Source organism: Triplophysa rosa, linkage group LG6 (assembly GCF_024868665.1).
Source record: "Triplophysa rosa linkage group LG6, Trosa_1v2, whole genome shotgun sequence".
NCBI lineage: Eukaryota > Metazoa > Chordata > Actinopteri > Cypriniformes > Nemacheilidae > Triplophysa > Triplophysa rosa.
The window spans coordinates 15073999-15099670 of NC_079895.1; the positions used below are offsets into that span (position 1 = coordinate 15073999).

General features: G+C 37.9%; 1 protein-coding gene across 2 annotated transcripts; it reads left to right on the forward strand.

Moving 5' to 3' along the window:
- Positions 1-168: 168 nt before the first annotated feature.
- lypd6b (LY6/PLAUR domain containing 6B) lies at positions 169-25109 on the forward strand. Of its 2 annotated transcripts, none has more exons than XM_057336516.1 (5): positions 169-252; positions 22674-22798; positions 22948-23046; positions 23296-23426; positions 24350-25109. In XM_057336516.1, exons 2-5 carry the CDS (start codon positions 22696-22698, stop codon positions 24518-24520), a joined length of 504 nt encoding a protein of 167 aa, XP_057192499.1. In that variant the 5' UTR covers positions 169-252; positions 22674-22695; the 3' UTR covers positions 24521-25109. The 2 variants fall into 2 exon arrangements, with proteins under 2 accessions (XP_057192499.1, XP_057192498.1); XM_057336515.1 differs by lacking the exon at positions 169-252 and adding an exon at positions 21224-21272.
- Positions 25110-25672: the final 563 nt, after the last annotated feature.

Sequence of the window (25672 nt, forward strand, 5' to 3'; positions counted from 1 at the left end):
ATGTTGGTGAGCAGTTTGGGACGCTCATATAATAAAGGAAGTAACGTGCGATGCTGGAGTTGAAACCCTGACGTCCGCACCCAAATCGACCAATAAAAGACGTGTTTTGTGACGCTCATACGCCTCGCAAACTACAACGCGCTAACTTCTCCATTGCTGAAGGAGTTGGTGGTCTGTCTGATCAGATTACAGAGGGTGGGTGGGTGACCTTCGGATACAGAGGGTGTGATTTCATTTCTGCAGAAGTCGACGGTAAGTGTGAGTTGAGTTTGGTTTTTAAACTCCTTGTCCAACACCAAACCAATACACGCACAGCATTAGACACGTTTGTACATGATGTTCGTTTGATCTAACGAACCTACCTTCAAAATAAACAAAGCTTTGCTTGCATTCTCGAAACTGAAAGATATTTTGAAAAAGACGAAAGAATTTTGAGATTGTCTCCTGTTGTTCACAGAGACCGGTGATAGTTGTCATTGCTGACTATTTTTCAGAATGAGCTATTTTATAAAGTCTGAATGAAATATGGAATGCAGTTTTAAGAACTGCCTTGTGCTATTTTCTAAGTACTTGGTATTTTTTTCATCAACTTTTACTCGCGGTGTATTGCAGTAAACTACAGGCTAAAAATAAGGTTTTATTAAGTAATATAAACATTCCAGGGCTTAAAATGGTAAGTTACAAGGGCTTTTAAGTTTGATTGTTCTTAAAGTTTAAGGCAGCAAAAAAGTCTACAGCGTGAAAACATCCATAATATTTGTATTTGGAATGATTCAGTTATTTTAAAGATTGTAAAGTATCAAAAAGAGAAAAGATACAATTGTTTTCTTCAATTCATAATATCAAACCATTCTTTTAATCTATTATGAATCGTGTAAAATAACAACTTTTTTTAAACCATGTGACAGCTTCCCCAAATAGATTTCTTTAATGAAACCTTGCCACCAAAAACTACAGTACCAGACGGTCAGGACAGGAGATGGCGAACACTGATCCACCTGCAATATTTCTTTTATACAAAAAAAGAAACCTATATGTTAAGTTTGTGAGGAAGAAACAAGCAGTGACATAAACCCCTCTTGTGCAACTGCTTTGTTAGTTTAAAAAAGTTTTTGATACCACAATCATATCACAACTGCTACAACTGTGTACCTGGGATTATTCCTCTACAAACCAATTATCTTCATATGTCTTAGTTCCCCCCAAAAAATATATTTGTCCTCGATGTGATTACCATACAGTATACCCTCCATTGTGCATATCTTTGCCATCTGTAATTTTGTTAAGGTGCTGAGGAGTGAAAGAGAGCCCCTCCTCTCCTCTTACCTCAGATGTCACTCATCTCCTCTCTCATGTAGAACTGGAGGACACTAGTTGATCACAGGCAGGATTGTGGTCTTTGATGTAGCCAAAGAAGCAGTCTCGGTGGTATGAGAGGGCTTCCATTAGTCTGTCAGTGAAAGCTCACTCTTACCCGGGACGGTCGGGATCAGATTCGGCTGTCAGCTTGTATGTATCTGTGCAATCGAGAGTCTGTCTGACTGTCATTAACTGTGTGTAGTGGAGCCCACAAGAGATGAGCATGCAGGTTGTGTCCAGTCATTCAAACCCTGAAGTGCAGTATGCCTCGCTGAACCCAAAGATTGAACGCTTCACTGTTTCAACACTGTTAAACATAATGCTGCTGAAAAGGGACTCCCAGTGATGCCATAGAAGAACCGTTTTTAGTCCCTAAAAGGACCTTTTAGTTGTAGGTTTTTAAAATATATTTTTATTTTTTAACTTTTTACAGTTTATATCCTTTACATTGCACGAAGTGTTTGTGCAATAGAAAGGTTCTGTGGATGCTAAAGGGTTGTATAGAACCACACAGCCCAACAAAAAATCCTTTGGTATCCTTTATCTACTCGTAGCTCATTCAATCAGTTTAAGTCTAATCTACTGTACCTTGTGGTATTGGAAATACATTTTTGCTGCTTTTACATACACTGTAAAAAAATCCCGGAAAAAACCCCCGAAAATTATTCTGTAATATAACAAAAAAACACATGGTTTTTCTCTGTTTCTCTTGTAAATTTGTGGTCTTTTTCTGTTATGCAGTCTATTACAATGTTTCTGAAATTTCAAAAATAGACTGTAAAAAATCCTGTAAAAAACAGAAATTTTCCAGCATCTGAGGGGCCAGAAATATAATGTAAAAGTAAATGTTTTTCCCTGTAAAATTAGTTGATTTTCCCAATTTTCTGGTAAATTTGCAGTCTTTTTCTGTTTATACGAGAAAAATCTCTAAAACAGTAACATTTCGTAAAATGACAGCTAAATTCAGTAAAATTACTTATTTACAGTGTATTCTTAAAATAAAATATTTTGCATATTATCTTTGCTATTGTAATTTGGGTCACACTTTAGAATAGGGACCAATTCTACTATTAACTAACTACTAACTAACTATTAACTATGACTTTTGCCTCATAAACTTCTAATTACTGCTTATAAGGTAGTTTTTAGGGATAGGTATTGTGTAGGATTAAGGGATGTAGATGTAGAATAAGGCAATGCAAAATAAGGCATTAATATGGCATCAATATTTATACATACTAATATGCATGTTAATAAGCAAGTAGTTAATGATGAATTTATGTACCTTAATATAAAGTGTAACCGTAATTTATATTTGGGTAGTTGACAAATTGCACATGTGTCCTATGGCCTGACATATCAAAAATTTAAATGAAAAAACAATGAAGATAAATCTCTCTTACTTGTATGTTGTTTTATAGGTAATTTAAACATTATTATAATAATATATAATTAACAGTTGTTTTATATCAAATCCAGTGCTTTTAGTGGACAAAGCACTACACTTTTATAGAATTCATTGGACATAATTATTCACTAAGTTACCAATTTCAAGAAATATGGGTTTTATTCAGATATACAAAAAATGTATAGATAAAGGACCATAAAAAATGGAACTACGGCATACAGTACAGTGACTGTTATTAATATTTTGTTGTTTCTGTCTTGGGTAGTAAGACTTAGTAGCCATTCTGACAAGCCTCCCTAAATTCTGCTCAAAGCTAAGCTTTAGTTTATACCCCAAATGCAATATGCAACACGAATAGGCATACAAACAAAGTGTTTAATACATCTTTAATAATATATTTGAATAAAAAAGGACATATTTTTGGCCTAGACTTTATGTATTTTGTAGAGTGGAACAATACTAATATATACAGTATTGACATACAGTAAGTGCATGTGCAAGTAAAAATAATATTTTAACTTTTTCATCTCATTAAGAAAATTACATTTTCCTGACCTGTTATTTATAGGACATCCATATCAATTATATCAATAGACGGCTGCATGGTTATAATTTAAATGTACAGTAATTATAATTCAAAGGAGTGTGTAAGTAATTGCAAGAAACTATACGCCTGCAGCTGTGAACAAAAATGAATCCTTTTCCCTTGACATTGTTAGTCAATAGTTTGCTTGTTATGTTCTGCAAAAACCTGTTTGGAACAGAGCCACATGACTCGACTGTTTTGTACCTTCAGTCTCATTAAGTCATTAACTGACTCCATCTTCAAATCTTAGCAATTACTATGGAATTTTAAGAGTGGCCGCATAACACCGATTATGTTTTTATCACTTACACGGAGAGTGGAGCCTTGTTTGCTTGTCCGCTTTGATTCAGACGGTCTGTTTTTTTCTGTTAAAGTGAGTCAGATGGTGAGAGATCTTGATCATGTAATGATGTAAGATGTTTAGTAGTCACAGCTGTTGTTGACTGACCTAACCTGCTCTGTGCTGACTCTTATCAACAAAATGATGCTAAATTGTAATGTTGAATCTACTTTGTGTGTTCTTTAAAAAGTGTGCATTAAGAAGATAATTTATTAGATATTATTTACTAGAATGATCTTGCTTGTTCTATAAACACCATGCACTGTGCTGTGTTTGACCTTTTCTGTGTTTTTCAATTTTTCTTATTTTCTCCCGTAAAGCTGCTCTGGACCAATGCACATTGTGAAAAGCACTATATAAATAAAATTGAATTGAATATTTTCAAGTCTCAAATGCATCGGGGATTTTTTTCGGCCTTTATAGATGCTGTGCAAAGATTTTTGCTTAATATGTGTTTGCATGTACTTTAAACACAGGGTTGTTTTACTCGCTGAAGTGGTGCTTAGACTACGTAAGAGTTCAGCTATTTGTGTAGTCTATCATTAAAATAATCTCTTTACATTTGACTCGCAAAGGGTGCTCACGAGTAGGCTATCCCGTACAGTGACTTACCTGCTGTTGAATGCTATGACATGATTCTGGTTATGTCATGTTCAAGTATGATGCATGCAAACATGCCATTTCGATTTGTGGAAAGGTTCTGACTTGTATTTTTTAACTACTAACCTGAAAGGCCCTGCCTCGCTGTGGGCATGTTAAGACCAATACATCCTTGTGTAAGGAGACGGTTTTCGATAGTTAAAATAGTCGCTATTTTTAGATTGCTTCCTGAAGTGGACAGTTTTTTCATGTTCCAGAAATGTTTGCATGCACATGAGTTGAGGAGTCACATCTGTAACCTATAATGAAAACTGGTTTACTGTATTGTACATGGTGTGGGACGCCTCATGGGGCCAGACATGTTGAGATCACATGACCAAATAAATCACTTTTTATCTTAGTATTTATCACTTTTGCTTGTGAAATAAATAAATTATGGCTGACTTCAAATAGTCAATTTCTACAGTGGAACCGGTAGCTGAAAACATAAGATGTGATGTGGCTCAGTAATGTGGTACTGTGGGCAGGTGAACATTACCCTCTAGAATGACTGGGGATGGTCAAGCGTGGAGATAAGCCTGAACCTGGGCAATGGTCTAAACTATCACAATGTGACTGAGTAGAATGACTGGGAAGGGTCACCTGCTCTTGCCCTCAAGGTCACTTAAACAATAGAGGTTCCCAGCATCATTGATAAGAGTCACATACGCTTTTATCTCCAAAAGTAAAAGGAAGCATTAATGGAGTGTCTAAAATCAACTCTTTGTATATGTTAAAGAATAGGCCTACTCTTATGGCTGTTATTTGTTAATTTACACAGCCTACAATTTTCCTAAAACATTTTGGCATCTGCTTTAATTCATTTTGACGATAAAAACATTCAGAAGCATTGTGACTATTCAAACTGCATGTGCCCCGTTGATGGGTTTTTAATTTAATGCAACTGTAAAGTTTTAGGGGAAAGTTGAATGAGTGTTTTACTGTAGTTAAAAATGTTTTCTTTAAGTTGTATGTTACAAATCACCCATGTTTTCATTTGGCCAATACAATAAAGTTGAACGTTAATGTTGCCACAAACACAATCTATAAGATATATAGTATATCTTATATATATAGGTATAAGATATCGATTGTAATAGGGAGACGTTTGTCTGGAATCTTTCGAGTTGATTTCTCTTTGCCTCGGAGTAGCAGCCGTATCGAGGGCATAGAGAAAAGGCTATTGTGATATCCAGCATGAAATTGCATGCCAGCCAACAGTATTCGTATCGTAGCGATCTTTAAATGACGAGTCTTGAAACTGTACTGCGAACATGCATACTGTCGAGAGTAGAACAGGGAAAATTGGAATATGAAAAGAGAAACAATATGTGGTGAACCAGGACCACGCTTTACGAGTTGACGGCGCTAAACCTTGAGTGATGTAGAATCTCGTTGAATTTAGTAAGGAGTAAAGCTGGGGCTCTAATCTAAAATGATTTCGGGCAGGGTCGGACATGGAGTTGGTTCCTTTTTTGCGGCTGGACAGAGTCATCTGAAAGCCTGTAATCGAGAGAGAGAGCATCAGCTATTGGCATTGGTATGCCCCGGGATATGTACAGCTGTAATGATGAAATCATTGATTACGGATTGCCAAGTTAGACGTCTAAGGATAGACATGCTGGCTTGGTAATGGGATCGACCTTTATTTATTATTTCGAGGGTGGCCACATTGTCACAATGCATGATAATGCGTTTACGTGACCAATTCGAGCCCCAGAGAACGCTAGCTACGTCGATAGGGTATAATTCGTAGAGAGTGGTTGGAGTAGAAATGGGTGTTAGGGACAAGAATTCGACGGGCCATTTCTCAGCAAACCACTGCCCTTGAAAGTACCCACCAAAACCGACGGAAGGAGCTGCATTGGTAAACAGATCAAGAGTATTGGAGGATTCGATAATGTCATTGTAGAAGAAGGAGATGCCATTCCAATTGCTAAGCAGGTGCGACCAAAATCTAAGGTCTGATATGCACCCTTCGTCTAGATCAGTCATCGTCAACTGGCGGATCGCGGGCCGGATCCGGACCTTTGCTTCGTTTCATCCGGACCGCGAGACATTTAAAATTTTGACTCTTTCAGTTGTTTAAATTGAGCCGCGCGTCTACACAACGGAGAATCACATCACGTGTACTCTCAGGAACATTTATGTAATTGATCTTTTGTCACTATATCCTGTGATATCTTTTAGCTATAAACGCGCTTCATTTGAACCCTTTCCGCTCCGCGTGCGCTGCTTCTCTCCCGCCAAAGACGCGCCGCATGAAGAGCAGCAGACACGTGCTTATTTTAACAACACTAGTGCAGACACGCAGAGCAGATAAATGGAGACACAACAGTAAACAAAATGCAGCAATATTAAAGTATTTGTTTCTGTCAGTCTGTTTACTGTTTGCTATATGTCTCCAACCTTTCAACCAGATTTGCAATATTTTATGAACCATAACGTTTTTATCTAGCCTACATTTATCATTAGCATTATTTATCAGCATGTAAACATTTGTGTCCCTGTGAAAACCCAGGCTAAAGTCTCATAAACTAATTAATTATTAAATAACAAGCATCAAAGATTAATTTCAAGCATTAACTAAAATTTTTATCTTTGAAATGGCATTATTCAGTCAATATTGAAGATATTGTTGTTATATTTTCACAGAATATTCTGTAGGATGATTTTATGTAGAAAACAGTAAAAAGACTCGCTGGGTTTTCACAAGCAGGATCACATTTTGTTCTAATTGGGAATTTAAAGATAGAAGTAGTTCTGGTATGAAAGGCATGGAAAGGCTAATTTAGTAAGTAACTTTGTTTTCTGTTTATGATGAGAGCAATTTAATTCTTACATTAAATTTGTTGTTTGTAGCTTTTTTTCTTACAAATATTAATGATCAGACTTCTATTAAGAGGGCATTCCCCTAAAGCCACAGAGCCTACAATACATACATACTGTGGATATCAAAATATAAAATAAATGGCCTGATAAAAGATCATATCTTTTATATATATATCCAAGTGGGCTAAATTGATTAAATATTTATTTTTTGTTATTTAAAAAAAACATATTGACCTCCGTTAATTGAATACCCCTGGTCTAGATGGACCATGTCTGAGAGGAGGTCAGCGGAGTCAGACAAATTCAGCAAGAGGGAGATAAATGAGCCACCTTGCGGTATAATTCTCATTGCGAAATTAAGATTCCCCAAGAGAGCATGTCACCTTTGGAAACTGTATTTTGGTCGAGGAAGGAATTCATTATGGATCTAACTCTAAGGAGTTTCTCATTTGGGAGAGAGGCTAGCATCATAACTGAATTGAGAACAATTCCGAGGAATTCGAGAGATGTAGAAGGGCCCACTGTTTTCTTTTGTTTGAAAGTGGAACACTTAATTCGCAAAAAACATGCACTGAGCTTTGGGGAGAGGGAAAGTCGACTAGCAAAAAATCGTCGAATAGGTGTAACACGAAAGGGAGTTTGCAAACATTCAGCAAAATCCAACACAGATCTTCCGACAGACAATTGAAAATATGCAGACTACATCTACAGCCAAAAGATTATGTCAAGTCTCATTGCGAAATAAAGTAAAGAGTCCCATTTAACGCCCAAAAGTGGCCAATCGGAAGGGTGTATAGGAATAATTTTGAACGCATCTGTTGTGTCTGCTTTTGCTAGCCAAGAACCGTGTCCTGCTAACTTAATTAGATGGATAGCATCGTCAATGGAAGTGTAGTAGAGTGAGAAGGGTGCGAAGGGAATGCATTCATTGACGCTCGCGACGCTGTCAGAGTGGGGTGAATACTTTTCGAAAATCAAGCGTTTTTTCCCTGAATATTTACATGTAGCTATGGCGATAGAGTTTACTCGAAATGGGGAAAAAGTAGGGCAGCTAAAAGGGCCAATGAGGTAGTCTTTATAGGTTTCTTTAGCTAACAGGTCACAAACCACATCAGGTTGGCTAAGGCAGACTGAAGATTATAAACTATGTAAGATGTAGACAGGAGAGAAAGAACGCCAACCCGAAACCCTTGAGAGAGCCCATTTAGTAAATAATCCACGAGGAAAGAATCGGGGTGGGAGGAAAGGAAACTGGAGAGAATTTCTATATTCCTTGCATCGCAGAAATTCAATTATGGGATGGCCTTTTACATCGAGTGGGACGTAAGGAGAGTCAGCACCATGGACAGAGCGCGGAAATTGTGTAGTGAAGGATTTGGGGCAGAGAGGTGAGGAGTGTCCATGTGAGCTGCACACCGCGCAGACCAGGGTTCTTTGACCACCAATGAAAGAACAGAAGTTCAGAGTCAGTCATGGACCAGTCCAGCCTATTGTTGAAAAGCGTGACAAAGGAAGCCGATTTTGCGGAAAAAAACTTGTGATATTCATAGAACAAAGTCCCTCGGTATCTTTGGTTGAAATCTGCTAGCATAGTCAAATAGAGATCGAAATCTTCCCTGCGTTTGGGGGAGGTTTGACAAATTATATTTTGGTAAATACCAAAGGCTTTGACGAATTTGACCGAACGAGAGATTGCGTTGGAGTCCTGGATCTGAAATTTTGAGATAGACAGCTACGTTGCCACAGTCAACCATTTGACGATCAATTGCTGGCGATGGGAGCAGTAATGCAGCCAAGTTATTGTCCTTACCATGGATTATTTCAGATCTGATTTTCGAGGACACGGTGACGGCAGTGGGTGGAACGAATGGCCTACCGAAACTTTGCGTGGAAACAGCCGTGGATAGATTATAATGAGGCGTAGCGGCTGGCTCAGGTGTGACTTGGAACATGGATGGAGCAACAATCGGCATGGCGGGGGACGTGAAGGGAGCCATAGGGCGATCGGACAACCCAGAAAGTGGGTCTGATGACGTTGAGGTATCGGGTAATCCAGGCGCATGTGTGGAAAAGGCAGTCTCAAACACTCCCAGGCTGTTTTCAAAACTTTTAACGGTTTCAGTAAGTCCTTCTGCCCATTTGAAATTTCTGGTTCACGGCTGGGGTAAGGCGGTAATGATGAAGGAGAGGACTTGGCTCTCTTAGGTGGGTGGAGAAGACTTAGCAGTCCTTTTCCGGGCGGCTAGTTTAGCTTGAGCTAATGGGTCGGAGGCGGACGGTGTAGCCTCCCTTGGTGATACGGGGGAGCTGCTCAGGGTGTTGGAAGCCAGGAGGAAGAGGTCGTTACGTGAAAGGTCGCTGTTGACGGGAATTCCGAGGTCCTCCGGGGTGGCTACGATTTTACCGATGGCCATTGCGTCCAGGGACTTTCCCGTGTTTGGATACGGGAGCTTCGTCGCACGGAGAGAGAAGGTGGAACTGTATTCTCATCTGAATCGGTAATATCGAAATCTACGATCGCCTTTTGGTTCATAGTGAGCTGCAAACGAGAACAAGACAGGAACTTCGACTACGAAACCTGCAGGCAGCAAATGAGAGAGTAAGTCCGGTGTGTTTTTATACTTGGTGTCAAGGTGTGATTGGATAACTAGATCTTTATGAATGGATGACGTAGCATTACGGTCTTTCCAGTAGAACTTACACTAAAGCTTTCATTACTGGTGTGCATCTTGAGACAAAACAATGGCAATGACATATTTTAAATGTGCAGTGAACTGGCCGTTTTTATTGTTTTATACTATTGTCTGATGTCTACTTATGACGTTCGCGTGGTTTTTACATTCGAAAACATCAAAATCAATAAGTAATGGGATATTTTCTACCCTAGTTTTGAGGCTGGCTGGAGAAACGCTAGGTTTTTAAGGGTGGGCCGCATAGAAGACTTGGAAGTAAATGCCCACTGCTATGATTGGATAGGAGCTTGCGTAGTTGACTTAGTTGGAGCCTTCTGTGAATTTGGTTAGACATGTAACGTTATGTAATGTGATTTTACTCAAATTTACGGACTTATTTCCCGGATGTGATGGCAAGGCTTTGCGTATAGTTTGTATAGCCTATAGTTGTATGGTGTTTAGTGATATATGACCGTACATGTCAGCATTTAAGACCCGTGATTCCCGCGAACCGGACAGAAAATCACAGCGATCGCGGGTCTCAAATGATATAGTTTTCATGATAAATAAACCAACGGTAGACTCCCGGACAAAATGACAGTTATGGCAGATATGGATATGACCCAGCACCAGAAATAATATCAAAACACTTCAAAACAGCCTCCATTATTCGCAATTGGTGGACAAAACCTTGAAAAATGATATATGAGCCCGCCAAATCACAGAGATGCCGATTACAATTATTACAAATGACTAGAGGTCCCCAGGTAATACTATCAGGGCATATCAAGCGATCTCTAACAAAGCAATAGTGACGCATAGTACAAATTAGAGGTGGGCCAAAAATCTATTTCACGGAATGAGTAATTTTATTTCACGGTAACGATATATTTCATGAAACAATTTCCCATTATAATTCTATATTTTATACCTCATTTTTCTTAGATTGATTTAACTAATTTATTTATTACAGTTCATTTAAATGCTCACCATAGTTAAAATGTAGGCAAGTTATGAAAATGTACTAAAGATATCAAATTAAGTTCTGATAATCAGATGTATTATTTATTCATATTTATCTTCTGGCTATATCATATACAGTATGAAGATAGACAACATATATAACAATAAAGTATGAATATGCACAAACAATGAGAGTACAGTAGACTAGTGTTATAAACTGGTGTTCATGGGGTCTGTACTGTAGGTCTTTATCGCTCTTCACTCTCTATTAGATGAGCAATTTTAGTGTGTTGCGACTCTCTGTCTTTAGGTTTGTTTATTCTCGGGCTTGTTTTTGCACTGCGAGTCTCTGGTGACTCCTCACGCGTCTCCCAAAACTGGAGGTAGAAGCGCGTCACATCAAAGCGCTCACGCGCTCACGAGCATCATCGCGCATTTCAACGCAAGTTTCAGCTTGGCTCGCCTGAAGTTAAACTTTTAAAACTATTAACAGCTTTTCAAAACAACCTGACGTCTGAAATAAGTGTTGAGAATGAGCTTTTTTAAATGCTGGCACAGATCCCTGCACGAGCACTGCGGGTGAGAGAGAACGCGCCGGACTGGAGCGGATCACTAAACTACAGACTGAAAGAAGGTCAAAAGAATGTTTGATACGTTCATTTGTTACGGGTGGATTAATTCATTCGTTTTTTTCAGAATAGCGCCTAATTTGCAGAGCGCCGAGTTAACCACGTCTACTTATTTACATTCCGCGGAATACATGGAATAGAAAAATCTCTTACGGTTGACATTTTATTCCGCGGTAACGGAATATTCCGTCATTCCGCCCAGCCCTGGTACAAATATGTTTTACTCACATAAGATTGCTGCGCCATTCCTATCGGATCCAATATTGACGGCACAGCATTGCTTTTTAATTTTAGTCTCTCCGCAAAGACTTGTTCAAGGAATCCGCATTGAAATGAAGTGAACAAACGCTCAATGTTTTCCCCACGTGAGCTGGAACGTCTTTAAAAATGAACTTCAACCACGCATTCCTACTGTCGGAATCCGAATGAAGGTTATGCAGCGACTGTGTTCTTCCACAACCAGGCACTGCACAATATTTTGCGATCTTTAACGGCATGACGCTTACACTCGCTCTATCTGGTTCCGTGCAGCTTGTGTTCAGTACTGTCATGCGCAAACCAGTGGGCAGGGCTCGAGAAGTAGGCATTGATATTCTTCTTTGGAGGCGGTGTTCAACCTATAGATAGGTGCATTCCAGGACCTGCCGTTCGCTGAGCCTCGTGTCAATAACAGTTATTATTTCAGTAACAAGGATGTTTTCAGGTCTGACACTTACAGGATGTTCGCTTGAATAAGATTCCCTCTTATATAACAAAAACTCGGGTTAAAATTGTTGTCCTAGTTCAAGGCACCTTTAAGATATGTCAGGGCAATTTATTTTCAGTTAAGACAGCTCAAACTTTTTTTTAGTCTGGCACTAGTCTTAAGCCTTGTCTGTAAAACTGGGCCCAAAACTCTAAAAGAACAAAGTAAGTGCTGTACTGTTCTGAGGGATTTTTCTTGGGGTTAGGACACTTTCATTATTAACAAGGTCTGCATGCTTTAGCAAACAGTAGCCATCAAGCAGCATTTTGCTTCTGCATTTCTACTTTTTTTTCTCATCCCTCACTTCAACTGACCGTGACCTCCGTGGTATCATAGCTCTTAACACAGATTGCATTCCATCCCATCGCTCTCTTCAATAAGAGCGCTGTAATCCTCAGCAAATCCTGAGAATGCAGGGAGAAGAGTTGGAGCTTACTGTTCCCTCACACAGAATAAATGTCCAGGCATCTCTATTCAGCCAACCTTGGCCAAAGTCCCAGGTGAGACAGCTAAAGGGTTCTATTTAATCTTAACCTGACGAGAGCAGTTTGGATAAGAACTCAATCTCTCATCATCTCGGGAGATTAGATCCTCACCCTCGAATCAACTACGACGACAGTACAGACTGAGGTAATAGGCACTTAGATCTGGACGTTTGATCCCAGTGTGTGTTTAGATAAAGAACTCTGCCCAGTTAATTAAACACCAATGGAAAAGTTCTGGATGAGTAACTAGTTCCTCTTGACAAAATGAAATGATTCAGACCCTTAAATCGCCCGTTTAATGAATTGGCTCAATAGGTTCTGTTAAAGGGATACTTCACCCAAAGATTCTGTCATGATTTACTCACCCTCATGTAATTTCAAACCTGCATGTAAAATATATTTTGAAGAATGTTGGTAACCGAACAACGGTAGTACCCATTCACTTCTATTGTAAAGACACATAATCAGTGCAAGTCAATTGGTACCGTCGTTCTTCGGTTACAAAAATTCTTCAAAATATATTTTTTTGTGTTCTGCAGTTGAAAGAAACTAATACTGGTTTGAAATGAAATGAGGGTGAGTACATTTTTTTTGTACAAAGTTTGTACATTCTTGTGCTGTGTTCACACCAAACGCGAACAATCGTGTTCCTTGCTCTTTAATACTCACAGGAAAAGTTCGTTATTTTTGCGTGAGTGACGCAACGGTGAGTGTCTTTACGGGTCTGCACCTGTCAAACAGTAGGTGTCAATGAGCTCTTCGTGCGAATTTCTTGGTTGAGTTTTTCCACTTGCTCGGCCGCCCGATTTACGTCATTCGCACTGCCTGCCGTCAGTTCGCGTCTTTGCATTGACTTGTTTGTAATTTACTCGAGCAAATCGCTTAATTCCCGTTTGGTGTAAACATTTTTACAGTATTTGCAGAACAACATGGTGTGTTTTAATGGGTTTTCTTGCATCTGCTAGTTTTACTTAAAACCCCAGTCAAAGAATAAGTAATTTATGCCTTACTGATTAGAGAAGCGGTGTGTTTAAGGAAAGTAAAGTGTTTGGGCATATCTGTTCTTTGTTTTTATTTCTTTATCTCTCTGCAGATCTCCCGATTTCATTGGATCAATCTCTTATTGTCTTTCAGCCAATAACTGGCAATAATTCTGCCAACTATGCAATAGCTGGTAAATGTGGTATATTATCCTTAAGTACTGTGTATATTGTAATGTGTAAAAGCTTAGTGCTTTCAAGAGGTAAATTAATTATTGACTTACATTGTAAATAGAAAATGCACTAGAGTTGCAGCATGCAATTGTTGCCTTAAGGATTTTCTTCTTGTATTAAACTGTTTGGAATTGCATTTGTAACTAGCCAAAATGACTTAACTGACAAAACATTTTCTATTGTAAAGCAAAGTGACTAAACAAATCACTGCTTTTCACATCAAACGAACTGAGTTTTTTTTGTTGGTGTGTTTTTAATAGTCAAATACATATTTACATTTTATGTTAATCCCTCTTTAAACCCCAACTAAGGTGTAACATGAAGCACTTAATTCTGGCAAGAGAATATGTGATGCCGACACAAATTAGAGTTAATTGCTGTGGCAAAAATAAGCCAACCTTATGCCTCCTAGCTGCTGTTGTGAAAGAGTAATACTTTACACCTGTGGGTGGCCTGAACAATTGACTTAAATCCAAGCAGGCACTGTTATTTTAGGGCCAATCAATCAATATAGCTCAGAGCTGAGAGAGAATGTTAGATAATGTGCCGGGGCTTCAACACAAGATAATCCGGCTGATTTCTCCCCTTCCAACAATCCTAGGTAAAGTCTCGATGATCTTAAACGGCTCTACAGATGATCTTATCAGATTTTTCTGTGGTGTGATGTGTGTTAAGAGTGAATGAACCTGATCGGAAGAACAATGGAGCCACCCCAATCGCGAATCGTAAATATTCAACATTTTGAATATTTACGATCAGAAATCCTGATGTGTGGGGGAAACCCCGAAGTCAAATGCACGAGAACGCTGTTGATTGTCACGTGGAACAAAACGATAACCAATCAGAAAGCCAGCTGACAGAAGCACACCAACCGTAGTCATGACTTCAACCGAATCCTTTTCTTTTATCTGTCGATTTTCTGTCAAACGCATTACATCGCAATACAAATCATTTCAATTAAAAAATCAGGTTATGTGCAAGTGACAGTAGTGGTAGGTGTCCGAGTGTGATGATGCTTTAAGGTAGAACAGAAAAAATAGGTCCAGTGCACTGAGTGCAGCTAATGAAGCCAGTGGACTCTTTCAGGTGATGAAATCAACAGCTATTTTTTACAAAACAGTATAAGTATTATTTTTTAATTACTGTGAAGACATAAATACAACAATATTTGAAAGTTGCAATAAAATAACATCTAGCGCTGTCACTGTGCCACATTAAATGCTTTAGACGACGCTGCTTGAGAAATTTCTTAACAATACAGTAAATAATACTTTTAAAATCACATAAAAGGTTATATGTATACACGTTTGTTTATATTGAACACATACTGTACAGTATATAATAAACATAAAGTGAAATAATAAAAACTTATTCTGAAGTTTCGAGAGAATTTGCAAGATTTCCTGTGTTCACAGCTTTGTTTGAAAATCTGTTTGTGTGTGGTTTGCTGTCTTCATCATATCACAGGGCACCACATATTATAGGAGCAAAACGATTAAATCTAGGATTTTGTGTGGTCTTTCACAGTTTGAAACTCTTAAGATTTAAAAAATCTTTTGGTGGGCCCGGCATTAGACACTGAGACACAGATCAACTTCACATCAACACCCAAATAAAAAAATGTTATCGGTTCCATGTGAGACAAATCCTTACGTGTGTAAGCAGTATACCAACAGTATAGGCACTCTACCTAGTCTTAGATGTCAACTCCGAGCCATATGCATCACCTGCCGGTAGTGATACCTGAGCCCCCTTTTCTCCCAGGGCTTTCTCATCTAGCCCTCTCTGTGGCCTCAGAGGCAAATGGACAAGCTCATCTCCATTTCCCAGCCCAGTGAAGCACACAAAGGAAGCCGTTGTTCTGGGGCTGTGATCCCCCTGAACCCACAGGCCAGAGAACAGGAAGGCTTCAGAGAGTCTGCTAGAGAACGGGAGGAGCGAGAGAGTGTACGTGGTGTAATCAGTTGGCCAATTAAACAGACCCCGGTCTCTCACCCCCATGTAATGAGAGAGGCGGGCACTCAAGGGTTAGTTTATCAACATATGAACCCTGGGTGGGAAGGGCTGCTTTTATTTATGGGATGATGCACAGATCATTTCAACATTAAACAAATATGCTAATTATTTTAGGTAAGAAAATGTGAGGCCATCTTTTTCACCCAACTTGAAGGGACAGTTCACCCAAAAATAAAAATTCTGTCATCATTTACTCATTGTCAGGTTGTTCCAAACCTGGATAAATGTATGTCTTCTGCTAAACACAAAGGAAGATATTTGGAAGAATGTCATTAACCAAACAGATCTCATCCCCCATTGACTCCCGTAGTATTTATATTCCCTACTATGGCAGAAAATGGGGGATGAGATCTGTTTGGTTCATGACATTCATACAGGTTTGGAACAACCTGACAGTAAGTAATTGATGACGGAATTTTCACTTTTGGCTGAACTATCCCTTTAAGGCCTTTTGAGGAATAAAGACCCAATTATTTGTCAGTTCCCATTATGAAGATTTATGTAGTTGGATGGACTTGGTCAGCTAGAACTATTCGAGACCGCAAAAGCATGTTATTAAAGCTTCCTAATAGCTTTCTAAGCTGCTTTTAGGTGTCAGGTACCAGAAAAGTAATTAATGCAAGAGAAAAGGCCTACAAACAAATCCAAAGCGAAACTTAAGACGCATGTAATTTTACTTGGTGGCTGTTGAGCTCCTAAAATTGCAGTGTAAGATGTTCAGGTTCCCGGTTCAATTTTAGGTGCTTACTTTTTTAAGGTTCATTGCGGATGCCAAACGGTGTGACCTTTTCTCCAGATTTTTCATTGCGAGTTTCTTAATTTTTCATCCTTTACAGCAAATGTCTACATTGAAGGGGAAATTTGAGTTGACGTTTTGTGTAAACATGTGTTTCAAGGACTGTTTAAAGAAATAATAATATCTTGTCATTTCAAACCTGCATGGCTTTCTTTCCTCTGCAGAACAAAGACGATATTTTGAAAAATGTTGGCACTCGAACAATGGCGGTACCAATTCACGTATATTGTATAGACACAAAACCAATGCAAGTCAATGGGTACAGCCGTCGTTTTCTTACCAACCTTCTTCAAAATATCTTATTTTCTGTTGTGCAGAAGAAAGAAAGTCATACAGATTTGAAATAACATGAGAGTGAGTAAGTCATGACAGAATTTTCATATTTTGAGTGAACTATCACTTATATTGACCGAGGAAGGCTGTGTCAAAAATTTAAATCATATTGAAATTAATGCAAAACATCAAACTTTGATGCTCATTGTTTCAGAATTAGATTGTGAGACTTAAGTCTAGTTTTGGGTCTCAGATAGCACCGTGTGACAACATGCCCCGTTTGGTCAACATGTGTTCACTGAATGTTTAATAGCTCTTAGCTAAGACTTAAAATTGTGTGCCTACACAGAAACTGGAAATGATCCACTGTGAGTGAAAATGGTTCACTAAAAGCTGCCTTTTAATCATATCTCAATGTGACCCTCCTCCTCACAAACACATAAATACACACCTCAGGGATTTTCCACACAAATCTCACTAAACTTGACTAGACCTGATCGGGCAACAACACAACATTATTCAAAATTTATTGCCGTACGTCATCTCCGTTATCCACATGATAGCCCGAGGGATTTAATGGAATCTTTAAATGGCAGTTTTATACAATGATCGTTAGTTCAGTGTTGATCCGCGCATGGAAAAAGTTATGCAAAGGATTTACTCTATGAATAGATTTGATTCTTTACCTTTGCCTCTTGAATAGCTTTGAATACCTCATGTTTCAAAATCCTTTAATTTTTCATTGAGTTAAATACCGCTTTGATGGACATTGATGTGTTTATTACTGCCGTTTCCATGGAAGGTTTTAGAAGATTTTACATTATTTTACATTAACTAAGCTAAATTAAACAATATCCAAAAAAGCCAAATACCAAGAAAACGTTTGTAAAACCACAGAGTTGTAATAGCTCCTGTACTTGTTTTGCTCTAGTGCTCTTGTATTGTCCTTAGGGCCTTTGTATTTTACAGCCGACATGTCTGTGTGCTGGTCAGCATTGATAAATGAGCACGAGGGGACCAATCACAACAAAGCCATAAAAGCCGCCACAAAAATCCCCCTTGATTTTATATCCCTGACCTGGTGCTTTAATGACACCATGACTTCCTGTGAAGGTGGACTCTCATACCTAAGCACTCAGTGACTAATGTAAGACAAAGACAATGTGGTCAGATCGTGTAGGAATTCCTGTAGGCTGATGGTAAATATAATGCTCGTTTAGTCAGCATTTTGGATTGGTTTTATTTGTGTGGTTACCTAAGCATTTTATCAGCTGTTGCTTGAAAAAGAAAAAGGACTGAAGAGAGGAAAAGAGCATCCTTTAGGCCCTACTTTTTGCGGAATTTGAGAGGAAATCTCAGGTAACTGAAACATTTTGATTGTTTTTATGGTGTTGCCGTGTGATGAGTTTGGGCAAATTTGCACATGGCTTTGGTGTCATGTTTACTGTTAAATGTGATGCTTTTTATCTTTTCTTTAATGGTGTCGTGGTGTAACCCTATAGGCGATTGGGTCCTTATAGCTTATTTTTCTTCTCCTTGTAATATTTCAAGTGCTGAAATATTGACATGTGGCCTTACGTATTTTTCACTCGAGTTGTCAGGATCTGGGTAGCACTATGCAGGTGCTTCCATGTGAACTGTGGGAATGTTTGTTCTTCCCCTTCATGTCAAGACAAAGTGGTTTTATATTATATACTTAAAATGACATTCTGGAGAGATGGGATTTCGGAAAACATTAAGCCATATCCTTCTTGGTACAGTTAGAAATTAATGTATTTTATAAAGATGGTATGTGAAGTTTGGTCTTTTAAATAAAATGTCTGACGTCTTGTGCACTTTTGGCCTCGTTTTTGTAATGTAACCTCAAAAATAGCCCACTGTATAATATACAAGAATGAAATGAATACATTAAACAGCTCTTGGCCCTGAGGGCATCAGAAAAGCCCGTCAGCTTTTGAGAAGGGCGTGTCTATCAGCACATAGATAAGAAGAGCACATCAAGTTTTCTGGATTTCTCCGTCATCTCCAGGTTTCAAAACAGGGCAGTAAATCTGCCAACAGTGACTTGTGTGGTTAAAAAGCTGCTAGAACAATGTAGTGTTCCCTTTAATATGTAGGACTTGGCTTGTTATTAATGTTTATGAATATTATGCAATACTGCACATGATGAAAGAATTTAAGTCCCTTTGGCTATGAATTATGAATTATATCCTCACCTAAGTAGCATAAGACACCTATGGTATTGTAATTCCAATTTCATTATTTTTTGTTCTCATGTGTTTAACCATGAACCACCACATTTTTGTCACTTTTAAGGAACTAAGTAGAAAGACTGAATTGTTGCTTTTTTATTTGCTGTTTAAAACACTGTGAGCTTTGGTTTTTTTAGGGGGATAACTAATAAAAATAGGAAGCTGTTTTACTAGCAAGAAGACGAAGAGCCTAAAATCATAACAATTTGTCCCTCTGACTTTTCTTACAAGTCCTGTTAAGCCTCTTTGTTTTGAAATCTTCTGTTTCCCTTAAGGCGAGACACATCCGTGAGGTGGAGGGTTTGCATTCTTCACCAAAATCTGTTTAAAGAACCTTTGCTCAGTTTTCACATTTGTCAGGGTGGATTAACTCAAACAGAGAACTGAAGTGTGCAATATTATATACATGATAGCATACAAATTTCATTGGAACTTGAGACCTACAGACTTGAATAAGAAGCACCAAGCCATCCTGTTCAAGACTAAAGCAGACATTAAAACGCTCAGGAATTTATATGACAATATCATAAGTGAGTTTTTATTTGGTACACATTAAAGGATGATCCACCGTTTTGAGGTTTTTAAGTGCTTTGGGTAGTCTGGGAACATTCCTGTAATTCAATTCTAAGCCTGTCAGCACATCAGCATCAGACTGGTATAAACCTCAAAGGATGCACTAAAACTCACTGTGGTGTGGTATTTACACAAGACGTGAAAATTTCACAGCTGTATATTTACTGTGGCAGCCTTGAGGGAGATATGAGCAGTTTCTTATATTTCATTGATATATTTCACAGTGTTCTCACATGCAGCATTTTATGTGGATTTTTTTAGGATTGGCATAAGGCCATAATATTACCGTATGTCACAGTGGCAGTAAAAAAAATTAACATTGCTTATTTTCACATGTCAGCAGTCTGAGTCAAATTTAACAGCTTTATTCATATGATATGACTTGAAAGATATCTGTAGTAAAACTTTCTCGACCCGCATCACACTTAGTTGTGCAGGTTTATGCTCACAGACCACCAAAAATCATTGTATGTTTGATGCACACAGAGATGAAAAATTGCTAACTTTAGTCACACTGCCACACATCATACTGTGACAAAATTGCATTGTAGTGTATATTCTGCTGTTGTTGGTTGCTTTATGTGCCTGGTAAACTATTTTAGTACAAAGAGCAGGTCACATTATAACGATAACTATAAATATAACATAAAGTTTTAAAAATCGTTCTTCATTAGGAGATAAGCGGGGTTCACATCACAACTATAATGATAAGGATACAGAGAACGATATCGTTGGGATCACTTTCAGAACATTTTTTTGTCAGAATGTTTTATTGTTTAAATACCCTAGACGTTTTAAGTCTTTTCTACAAGAGAAGGCATAAATTGGATATTTTAAAACAATTCACTATGTTGCCTAGGTTTGTCACTGGTATTGACAAAAAAAAACGTAATAAAATATGATTATCGAAACTGTGTTAATACTACATATAACAAACTCTCTCATTATTTGTTTATTTAAAAAATGTAGATGTCGTGATAATATCATTATGCTGAAATCTTTTGGCCACAATAATCTTGTGGTCAAAATCTAATATCATGACATCCCTAAAAGACAATCAAGCACCTCATGTCTTTAGTGGATTTATAGTATTGATCTCTGCTTCTGCATCAAAAAATCTATATCTAATTTCCTCATTTTAGCAGAGTGATGGTTTTCGTTTAAGGTTATGAGGAGGGGGGGTGTTTGGGGGCGGTGCTAAGTGTGTTTGTGTGAATGGTAATTACTTGGGCTAGACTGACTCGACACCAGACTGTTGGCCTCACACAATGGCTAGAAGCTCCGCCCCCAAACTGCACCTGCTGTCCAATCAAAAGCGGGGGTTGTCAGGAGGTTGGGGTCTGTGATTTCTGTGCTGTTGTTGTGGGACAGAGCTGAAATGGAAAATGACTTCCAAGCTTTTTCTGCCCTTGGCTTTTGAAAGTTTCAGTCAGCGCAGGAATATACTGTATGCACATCTGTCTAAATGCTTTTTGTTTTACAAACCATAGGTAAGTCTTTGTTTCCTAAATTGTATACATTTTTAATTCATTTTAGCTAATTTGTGAAACAAAATTTGTGTTTCAGCATTCTCTGTCTGACAATTATTTTGTGTTGTTTTGTATTTTGTATTATATTATATTGTAATTACGTTTTTGTATGTTTATTGTCTTATTTTACTTCAGGAAGATTTCTGATATTTACAGACTAGTTTTGAGCAAATCTTTTGAATGTATCAACAGACATCAGACACTGTAACAGGAAACGCTATTAAGGGGTTGGAATCTCAAAAATCTGTTTTTAAAGAAATAAGTTACTATGGTTAACTTCCATGCAGTGTTGGCCATTCAGGTGGTTTCACAGATCACTGAAGCAATAGAAAGGCCTCTACTTTGGTTCCTAAACCAGTCAGACGGCAGCTGACCTCCGCAACTCATTTACATTGAATTAATTTAACTGAAATACAATTACATTCAGAGAATGCGTTTAAATGGTCCAATTGTGAAAGGTCACCAGTATTCTGGCGAATTTAGAACAATCTGTCTACAATGTGCATGCGTGTGTGTGCGCGTGTATGCATGGGTTTTACATGAGTTAGATTCAAACAACCATTTTACGCTCTTTACTCTTAATGCACTGATGTTAAGTCCCTGCATGTCCACGAGCTGGTATTTGACCTGAGAGCACTTGTGTTAGGAGCTGAAAAGCCTTGAGACCACAGGTCCCTGTGTGTGTTCTAACCTCCGGGTCAGTGTAGCTCATTGCTGTTGTGGTGTCAGTCATTATATTATGTGTGATCTCCAGAGACCCTCCGACACAGCGTGTCACTGCCACAAGATTAATGACGTTCATCTGTTTGCTTAATACCACGCGCTGCATCTAAGACGAAGTATTTAGTATTTATATGTATTTAGTATTTAGAGATGCAAAAAGTAAATAAACATTGACTGAAACAAGCACTGGTGCATGTTAAAGTGCTTTGAGAATGTATGTTCAGTCTTAATGATTAACGTCTTAGGTCACCATGCCTTACTGCTCCTTAAAATGCCAGGGGCAGGTGAGAGAGTGTTTTTAGCATAAGACATTTCAACTATGTGGCCAGACGTCAGGAAGACATGTGGATTCAGTACTTGGATGTCAATGGCCTGGCCTACTGTTTGAAATTATAGATACTTAAACCTAGGGCCAAAACCATAGATATTTTAGTAACTTTATGTGACTTTATGCATTCAGTTTATTATCACAAAAAGAACAAATGTTTTATTCCATGCATACCAAAAACCCAATATGTATTGGGACGCTTTGTCCTGACAGACAAATGGTTGTCAGTTGTGACAATTGTAATAAGGCGCTCTGTGTCATTGAACAATTACAGGAAGTCATTTATCTTATCTTTAACTGTTTATTTTTAGGTGTCACTATCTGTCTCTAAACATGGCAACAGATCTGGCCTTAGTAACTGTTCTTATTCAGCTTCTACTTGATATGGTGATGAGTGACAACATCGACTTCTACAATCTCATGCCTGCTGTAGAAAGTGAGTGTGTGTTAAAAAATATTGATATAATGTTTTATTTTTATTAGAATTTACACCAACGTAGCCTATTTGCATACAACACACAGTTAATGAATGTAATAATGTTAACATTGTTAAATGTGTAACCGTAAGTGTTTATGTGTGCACAGCGACTCCATACCCCGAGAGTTTCAAGTGCTTTACATGTGAACAAGCCACAGACAACTACAGCTGTAATCGCTGGGCAGAGGATGTGTGGTGCCCTCAGAGTGAGTATGTTTCTTTATCACAAACGCAACCATATTTTTTTTATATATTATAAAAAAGATTTTGGCAAGCCATCTGTAAATTATAGTTTTAAATCAGTTGAATTCCGTGTTTTCTGTTACAATAGATCACAGATATCTTTAGATTTAAATGGAATCTTCTTTTTGGGAAATTATAGCTAAAACTGAACAGTTTATGATATGAACTGAACCAGGATATTGACTCCATGTATACTGTTCTTTCATCTGTAGATACCCAATACTGTATGACAATACATCGCTTCAATCATAATGGGAGGACAAAGTCTGTTACCAAAAGATGTGCAGCGCATGAAGAATGCCGGTTAGCAGGCTGCAGACATCACAAAAACCCACATCACCTGGTGAGTGTCCATCTATACAGCCACGGAAAAAATTAAGAGGCCATTCCAAAAAATATTTTTTGTTTTTCTTAATTTACTATTTATAGGTATTATTTAAGTAAAATAATTATTTTTGTTTCATTCTAGTGATTAATAATCATTTTGTTTCAACATTTCTCCCAATTTTCAAATGAAAATATTGTTTTTTATTTGCAGAAAATTGAACAAACTGGACAAACTGGTTAAGGCCCGATTCACATTTCGCGGCTTTTCTGTGCGCATATTCGTTATTTTAAATGTAGACGCAGGCGTGCGCATATTTTGGGGGCGACATGGGCATGTGGTGCGGCACGCATCGAGATGGAAATAGTTAAACTTTTCGGAGTGCCGCGCACACAGCGGGTCATTTGAAGAGAGAAAGAGGCGCGGCTTGCATTTTCCGCACAAAAAATAAAATAAAGTTTGCAGATCTTGAATTCTGCAAAGAAAACAAGTTCATATTCATGTTTAAACAACACAATACTAATGCTTTATATATATTTGAATATTTAAGGGAATATGCCTGATTTTTTTCACAACTTTCATGCCTCTTAGAAGTGCATTATCTTAGTCTTTCACATTGCTGTTGGATGACTTTATATCATTCTTGAGGTTGGTTTCTGTTGAAATTCAACAGACATTGGACTGGAATAGCCAGAAATGCTGATTAAAGGCAAAACTGGAGTGGGCTCTTAATTTTCATATGATACTTTGTTAAAATATGTATATTGAAATATTGTTTACAGTGGGCCTATATAAAAAATATTGTCAGTAGTGATTCAGTACTTTGTGATCATTTGTCAATTTGAATATGCATATAATAATATACGTAAAATATCATATAATGCAGATGCATTTATTCATACTGTAGTTGTATCACCATTTGTATTGATTCTGTCTTGCAGGAGTGTGTGTCTTGTTGTGAAGGGATGGTTTGTAATGTCGATCTGCCAACCAATCACACTAATGCAGTGTTTGCTCAGAGACGAACCCACAGCTCAGCGGCACCTACATTCAAGACCCGGGACACTGTGTTCATGCTTATCACAGTTCTGACTGGACTTTTTCCTTTATGATTTTCAATCATGATCGGTGATGAACAGCACTACAGAAAAATGACTTATCTCCACTTGAGACGGCTTACAGTCTAAAATATTGTTGCTGTTTCAACGTTTTCAGCTTGTTCAGGCCTTCAGACGTCTTCAAAGGAAATGGAAGGAAACTGTCAGTTAACCAATGGTGGAAGCGTTGTGTACTGTATTGTCTAATCAGATCTGAATGAGCAAGGTCTGTTAATCCAATTCAAGTGCTGCTTGTGACAACTGGTTACTAATTACGTGCTAAATAGGACAGAAAAACAGACGCGGCATTTAGCTGCAATGAAAGTGAATGTTAATACTGATACTTCACTGGATTTGTATTGAGCAAACTGAGGCTGAAACTGAGCATTGAAAGTCTCTGTATGGGGAGGATGGTTTGCTCGATGGCTCTGATCCCAGATTCTGTCATACAATCCAATGAGAGGACGCGGAATGTATTGTTCCCTCTAAACAATGCGGAAGTCTCTGAAAGAGATCTTGATTGTTACATATGTAAATATATCAGTGCTTTAAGAGCATGGACGAGGATAAATCGCAGAAAAGCACTAGAAAATAATAAATGTAATAAATGAACAAAGTGTTTACTATGATTTTGGTCATTCTGGTTTGGTGATTTCACATGTTTTTATAAGCATTTTTTTATCCAAAGAAACACATAAATACAAATGTAACCTAATTGAACACATATTCATTTACAAAAGGCATTTTATTTAGGAAGTATATAAATACTCAATGCACATCTTGTATTATTATTATAAAATTACGTTTTTACAAAGTAAGCCAAAGCAAATTTACATTTGAATGTATTGTTGGGTTACCAAAATGATTTTTTTAATGGAACAATGCATTATGTTAACAAATTAGGCATTATTAATACGTGAACCAAACAAAAATAAACTAGAGCTGCAGTCTTTTTTAAAATAAACTTCACAGTGAAGTTGTCTCCTTTCCCATACTGAGTGAAGCGAGTTATGACAAATGGTCTTGTTTACTGGGTTGTAGCCCTGAAGCTTGTCAGAGATTGTAAATTGTTCCTCATCTCTTTAATCTTCAACATACCGCTGTGCTTTTCTGTGTGGAACCAGCAGGGATCTCTACACATTCAATATAAAGCTTTTAAAACTCCTT

Coding starts and splice junctions, on each gene's coding strand:
- lypd6b (XM_057336515.1), top strand. CDS start 21,232: ATGCACATCTGTCTAAATGCTTTTTGTTTTACAAACCATAG. Junction 21,273..22,673: donor TTTTGTTTTACAAACCATAG/GTAAGTCTTTGT, acceptor GTTTATTTTTAG/GTGTCACTATCTGTCTCTAA. Junction 23,047..23,295: donor GGATGTGTGGTGCCCTCAGA/GTGAGTATGTTT, acceptor TTTCATCTGTAG/ATACCCAATACTGTATGACA.